General features: G+C 68.2%; 1 protein-coding gene across 1 annotated transcript; it reads right to left on the reverse strand.

The window, feature by feature from the left end:
* Positions 1–416: 416 nt before the first annotated feature.
* On the reverse strand, positions 417–6,640 carry LOC142403117 (acetylcholinesterase-like). Its single transcript, XM_075489282.1, is given in 3 exon segments — positions 417–608; positions 610–1,970; positions 6,595–6,640. Coding segments are annotated over 2 exon segments (1,542 nt in total). The 5' UTR covers positions 1,960–1,970; positions 6,595–6,640.
* Between the last annotated feature and the right edge of the window lie 477 nt (positions 6,641–7,117).

Below are 7,117 nucleotides of genomic sequence, written 5' to 3' on the forward strand. Positions count from 1 at the left end.
CACCATCTCCATCTCCCCACCCATCCATCCATCTCCCCATCCCTCTCTCCATCCACCTCTCCATCTCTCCACCCATCTCTCCACCCACCCATTCATCCATCTCCATCTCCCCATCCATCTCTTCATCTCCCCACCCATCTCTTCATCTCCCCGTCCATCTCCACCTCTCCATCCCTCTCTCCATCCACCTCTCCACCCATCTCTTCATCTCCCCATCCCTCTCTCCACCCACCTCTCCACCCACCTCTCCACCCACCTCTCCATCTCTCCACCCACCCATCCATCCATCTCCACCCATCTCTTCATCTCCCCACCCATCTTCATCTCCCCACCCATCTCCACCTCCCCATCCCTCTCTCCATCCACCTCTCCACCCATCTCTTCCCCCCCCGCCCCCCCGTGTCCCCCCGCCCCACCTACCCCGTCCGCGCGAAGTTGCCCCAGTAGCGCATGATCCTGCGGCTGAGCCGCTCCTCCTCCGCCGTGTAGTTGAGGCTGGGGTTGAGGGGTTGCCCGAAGACGAACTCGATCTCGTAGCCGTGCGGCACGCCCATCCACGGCGGCCACAGCAGGTTGGACGCTCGGTGGTCGAAGAGGTACGCGAAGACCGTCCCCCCCCCTCTCCGCCCACCGTTGGGCGAAGTGCATCAGGGGACACACCACGTTGTGGTCCCCCACGATGTCGTCCAACGCCTCCCGGTTCTTCACGGGGTTGTCTTGGTCCAACCAATCCGTGTACTGCAAGACCACCGCTTCCGCCGCCAACTCGTTGGCTTGGGGTACCCCCAACCTCACCCCCCCCAAAAACTCCTCCCGGCTAATTAAACTCTCGTTATCTTTCCCGAAACCCGGCACGCCGTAGACCAAGAAGTAGGTGCCTTCGTCTTGGACCGCTCCGAGAAGGACCTCGGCTTCGGGGCGACCGCCGGCCCCCAACAAAGCTTCGGGGGTGTCCACCAAGAAGTCTCCGTCCACCACCGGCACGAAGGCGAAGCGGAAGACCCCTTGTTGGGGCAACACCGCCGCCTCTTGCTCCACCAGCTCCGGCGGCGTCTTGGCTCGTAGGCAACCCAACAGCTCCGTCTCGTTGCCGCCGCCGCCGCCGCATCCCACCAGCTTGCCCAACGTGGCCGCTCGCCGGCGTCCCTCCGCCGCCCCTACGGTGGCCCAGGGCCCGTTGGGCGAGCCGCTTTGGAGGACGGCGCGACGAAAAAGGGGCCGGCTAGCGGCGGACAACAAGTGCAGACCGACGGAGGCGGCGCCGGCGCTTTCGCCGAAGAGGGTGACGGCGTCGGCGTCTCCGCCGAAGGCGCCGATGTTGTTTCGGACCCACCTCAAAGCCAACCGTTGATCCAACAACCCGACGTTACCCGGCGCTTCGGGATGACCCGGTAAAGCCAAAAAACCCAAAGCCCCCACCCGGTAGTTCATGGAGACCACCACGACCCCTTCGGCGGCGGCGAGGTAGCGCCCGTCGTAGACGTCCAAGGAAGCGGCTCCGCTGTAGAAGCCGCCGCCGTAAATCCAAACCAAGACGGGGACGGCGGTAGAAGGTCGAGGAACCGGTACCCAAAGGTTGAGGTAGAGGCAATCTTCGCTCATCTCCCGGTTGGGGTTCCACATTTCGGAGCCGCCGAAACCGGGGAACATGGTGTCCACCGCTTGGTAACAGGCGTGGCGGTGAGAAGAAGCGTCCAAAATTCCCCGCCAAGAGGCGGGGGGACGCGGGGGGCGGAAACGAAGGGGACCCAAAGGGGGTTCGGCGTAAGGGATCCCCAAAAAGGCGGTGACGTGGTCGGTACCGGCCGGTAGACGGACGCCTCTCACCGGGCCGCCGGCGGTGGGGACCACCAGGTCATCGGCGTTGGCCGGGACGGCGGGGAGGAAGAGGAGGAGGAGGAGGAGGAGGAGGAAGAGGAGGAGGAGAACCGGGAACGTCGGGGATGCCCGGCCCCCCATGGCGCTGGAGGCTGCGGAGAGAGATGGGGGTCAGGGGAGGGGGGTGGGGGGGGGGGTGGGGGGGGGGGGCGCCGCCGCCCTTGGTGGGATGTGGGGGGTGGGGGCACCCGGGGGGAGGGGGGTGATGATGGGGGGGGGGGGGGCAGCCCAGTGAGATGGGATCTGGGGGGCCGGGGGGCAGCCGTGGGGCTGGGGGGGCAGCCCAGTGCGATGGGATCTGGGGGGCTGGGGGGGTAGCCGTGGGGCTGGGGGGGCAGCCCAATGTGATGGGATCTGTGGGGCTCGGGGGGCAGCTGTGGGGCTGGGGGGGCAGCCCAGTGCGATGGGATCTGTGGGGCTCGGGGGGCAGCCGTGGGGCTGGGGGGGCAGCCCAATGTGATGGGATCTGGGGGGCTGGGGGAGCAGCCGTGGGGCTGGGGGGGCACCTGTGGGGCTGGGGGGACAACCCAATGCAATGGGATCTATGGGGCCGGGGGGCAGCCGTGGGGCTGGGGGGGCAGCCCAGTGCGATGGGATCTGTGGGGCCGGGGGGCAGCCATGGGGCTCGGAGGGCAGCAAAATGAGATGGGATCTGTGGGGCCGGGGGGCAGCCGTGGGGCTCGGGGGCACCCATGGGGCTGGGGGGGCAGCCCGATGCGATGGGAACTGTGGGGCTGGGGGGGGCAGCTGTGGGGCTTGGGGGGCAGCCCGATGCCATGGGACCCCCTCCGTGCTGTGGGACCCCCAGACCTATGGGACCCCCAAGTCTGTGGGGCCCCCAGAGCTATGGGACGCCCCCTCCCCGTCCTCCCCCCCCCCCAGTGCAGTGGGGCCCCCACCCATGGGTGCCCGGACGCCCGGGTCCCAGCACCACCCGTGCCCCCCAGTGCCCCCCCCAGCACCACCAGTGCCCCCCAGTGCCCCCCAGTGCCCCCCCCCAGCACCACCAGTGCCCCCCAGTGCCCCCCCAGTGCCACCAGTGCCCCCCAGTCCCACCCTGCCCGGCCCCGAGGGCCCTCGGTTCCTGCCGGTGGCTTGGCCATGGCTGTGGGGCAGGGCTGTAGGGCAGGGCTATGGGGCAGGGCCCTGGCTGTGGGGCAGAGCTATGGAATATCCTTGGGGCAGAGCCACGGCCATGGGGCAGGGCTATGGGGCAGGGCCCTGGCTGTGGGGCAGAGCTATGGGGTACCCTTGGGGCAGAGCCACGGCTGTGGGGCAGGGCTATGGGGCAGAGCTATGGGGTACCCTCGGGGCAGAGCCACGGCCGTGGGGCAGAGCTATGGGGTACCCTCGGGGCAGAGCCATGGCCGTGGGGCAGGGCTATGGGGCAGAGCTATGGGGTACCCTCGGGGCAGAGCCACGGCCGTGGGGCAGAGCTATGGGGCAGGGCCCTGGCTGTGGGGCAGAGCTATGGGGTACCCTCGGGGCAGAGCCACGGCTGTGGGGCAGGGCTATGGGGCAGGGCCCTGGCTGTGGGGCAGAGCTATGGGGTACCCTCGGGGCAGAGCCACGGCCGTGGGGCAGGGCTATGGGGCAGGGCCCTGGCTGTGGGGCAGAGCTATGGGGTACCCTTGGGGCAGGGCCCTGGCTGTGGGGCAGAGCTATGGGGTACCCTCGGGGCAGAGCCACGGCTGTGGGGCAGAGCTATGGGGTACCCTCGGGGCAGAGCCACGGCCGTGGGGCAGGGCTATGGGGCAGAGCTATGGGGTACCCTCGGGGCAGAGCCACGGCTGTGGGGCAGAGCTATGGGGTACCCTTGGGGCAGAGCCACGGCCGTGGGGCAGGGCTATGGGGCAGAGCTATGGGGTACCCTCGGGGCAGAGCCATGGCCGTGTGGCAGGGCTGTGGGGCAGAGCTATGGGGTACCCTCGGGGCAGAGCCACGGCCGTGGGGCAGGGCTATGGGGCAGGGCCCTGGCTGTGGGGCAGAGCTATGGGGTACCCTCGGGGCAGAGCGACGGCCGTGGGGCAGGGCTGTGGGGCACCCCCCATGGGGCCCCCCGCCCCCCACGGCAGCTGTGGGGCCGGGGCAGGTGGCGGCTCCCGAAATAGCCCCCGGAATCCCCCAGCGGAACCTGCCGGGGGCGGGGGAGGGGGCACACGCGTGTGCAAGCGTGTGCGCCGGGGGTGGGGGTGGGGCACACGCGTGTGACGGCACCTGCGTGTGTGGGGGGGGGGGGGGGGGGGAGGGAGCTCCGCCCCATAGGGACACCCCGGCCCTATAGATCTGGGCCCATAGGGAGCCCCAGCCCCGCTAGAGCTGGCCCCATAGAACCCTGCCCTATAGGGAGCCCCAGCTCCTATAGATCTGGCCCTATAGGGAGGCCCAGCCCCTATAGACCTGGCCCCATAGAACCCTGCCCCATAGGGACACCCCCGGCCCTATAGATCTGGGCCCATAGGGAGCCCCAGCCCCGCTAGAGCTGGCCCCATAGAACCCTGCCCTATAGGGAGCCCCAGCTCCTATAGATCTGGCCCTATAGGGAGGCCCAGCCCCTATAGATCTGGCCCCCCACACACGTGCCCCATAGGGACCCCAGCCCCATAGATCTGGCCCCATAGGGAGCCCCAGGTTCTATAGATCTGGCCCCATAGGGAGGCCCAGCTGCTCTAGATCTGGCCACATAGAACCCTGCCCCATAGGGAGCCCCACCCCCTATAGATCTGGCCCCATAGGGAGACCCCGGCCCTATACAGCCAGCCCCACAGAGCCTTGCCCCATAGGGAGACACACCCCCCCCCCAATCCCCTATACATACATAGGGAGACACCCACCCCCTACCACCCAGCCCTATAGAGCCCTGCCCCATAGGGAGATCCCCCCCCATCCCCTATACATCCATAGGGACACGCCCATCCCCTGTATACCCAGCCCCACAAAGCCCTGCCCCATAGGGACACCCCACCCCTATAGATCCATAGGGAGATGCCCAGCACCTATACAGCCAGCCCTATAGAGCCCTGCCCCATAGGGAGATCCCCCCCATCCCCTATACATCCATAGGGAGATGCCCAGTCCCTACACACGCAGCCCCATGGAGACCTGCCCTATAGGGGAACCCCCCCCCCATCTCCTATACATCCATAGGGAGATGCCCAGCCCCTATATACCCAGCCCCACAAAGCCCTGCCCCATAGGGAGACCCCGCCCCTATACATCCATAGGGAGATGCCCGTCCCCTACATACCCAGCCCTATAGAGCCCTGCCCTATAGGGGAACCCCCCCATCCCCTATACATCCATAGGGAGACTCCCAGCCCCTACACACCCAGCCCATAGAGCTCTGCCCTATAGGGAGAACCGGCCCCATAGGAGGACCCCATCCCCTATACATCCATAGGGAGATGCCCAGCCCCTACACACCCAGCCCCATACAGCCCTGCCCCATAGGGAGACCCCGCCCCTATATATCCACAGGGATCCCCCCCCGTCCCCTATACATCCACAGGGAGACTCCCAGCCCCTACACACCCAGCCCTATAGAGCCCTGCCCTATAGGGACACCCAGCCCCACAGGGAGACCCCCCCATCCCCTATACATCCATAGGGAGATGCCCAGCCCCTATATACCCAGCCCCACAAAGCCCTGCCCCATAGGGAGACCCCGCCCCCATCCCCTATACATCCATAGGGAGATGCCCAGCACCTATACAGCCTGCCCCATACAGCCCTGCCCCATAGGGTGACAACCCCCCCATCCCCTATACATCCATAGGGAGATGCCCATCCCCTACACACCCAGCCCTATAGACCCCTGCCCTATAGGGGAACCCCCCCATCCCCTATACATCCATAGGGAGACCCCCGTCCCCTATATACCCAGCCCCGTCCCCTATATACCCAGCCCCACAAAGCCCTGCCCCATAGGGACACCCCGCCCCTATACATCCATAGGGAGATGCCCAGCACCTATACAGCCAGCCCCATAGAGCCCTGCCCCATAGGGTGACAACCCCCCCATCCCCTATACATCCATAGGGAGACGCCCATCCCCTACACACCCAGCCCTATAGAGCCCTGCCCTATAGGGACACCCAGCCCCATAGGGAGACACCCCCCCCCCCCATCCCCTATACATCCATAGGGAGATGCCCGGCTCCACCCCCCCCGCCCCTATAGAGACCCCGCCCTATAGGAGGACCCCGTCCCCTATACATCCATAGGGAGACGCCCGGCCCCACAGAGCCCTGCCCCATAGGGAGCCCCTCCCCCGCCCCGCCCCTCCCCCATCGCAAGTGGTACCCGAGGGTGGGGCTGGGGGGGGGGGGGGAGGGGTGGGGGGCAACGGGGGGGGCTGGGGAGGGGAAGAGGGGGTGGGGGAGGGGGGGGCGAGGGGGGAGGGGCGGCAATGGGGGGGGATGGGGGGGCAATGGGGGGATGGAGGGAGGTGGGGGCAATGGGGGAGGGGGGAGGGCTGGAGGGGGGAGGGGCGGCAATGGGGGGATGGGGGGCGATGGGGGGGTGATGGGGGGGATGGGCGGCAATGGGGGGGATGGGGGGGATGGGGGGGGGGGTCGGGAGGGATGGAGAGGTGGGGGGAGGGGAAGGGATGGGGCCGGAGGCCGGACAGGGGGGTGGGGGGGGATGGGGGGGTGGGGTGGGGGGGGATGGGGGGCAGAGGGGGGGGGGGTGGGGGAGGGGGGCAGAGGGACGGACCCGCTCTCGCCTCGCTCCTGCGCCCGCTCTGCTCCGGCTCTGGAAAACACCGGGGGGGGAAGGGTTAAATGGGGGGGGGGGAGGGGGAGGGATCACATGGAGCCGCCCCTCCCCCTGCTGCGGCGCCGCCCCTCCCCCAGGCCGGGGGCTGCGCACCCCTCCCCCTCCCCCCCCCCAACAAACCCCTCCCTCCCCCCCCCCCCCCCCCCAACCCCTGGGGGGGTGAGGAAGGCGGCTGCTGCCCCACTGCTGCCCCATTGAACTGCGCTGCCCCACTGCTGCCCCACTGCTGCCCCATTGCAGCCCCACTGCATCTCCGCTGCACTGCATTGCCCCACTGCTGCCCCACTGCTGCCCCACTGCTGCCCCATTGCAGCCCCACTGCATCTCCGCTGCACTGCATTGCCCCACTGCTGCCCCACTGCTGCCCCGTTGCAGCCCCACTGCATCTCCACTGCAGCCCCACTGTGCTGCCCCACTGCTGCCCCGTTGCAGCCCCACGGCACTGCATTGCCCTACTTCT

Source organism: Mycteria americana, unplaced genomic scaffold (assembly GCF_035582795.1).
Source record: "Mycteria americana isolate JAX WOST 10 ecotype Jacksonville Zoo and Gardens unplaced genomic scaffold, USCA_MyAme_1.0 Scaffold_109, whole genome shotgun sequence".
NCBI lineage: Eukaryota > Metazoa > Chordata > Aves > Ciconiiformes > Ciconiidae > Mycteria > Mycteria americana.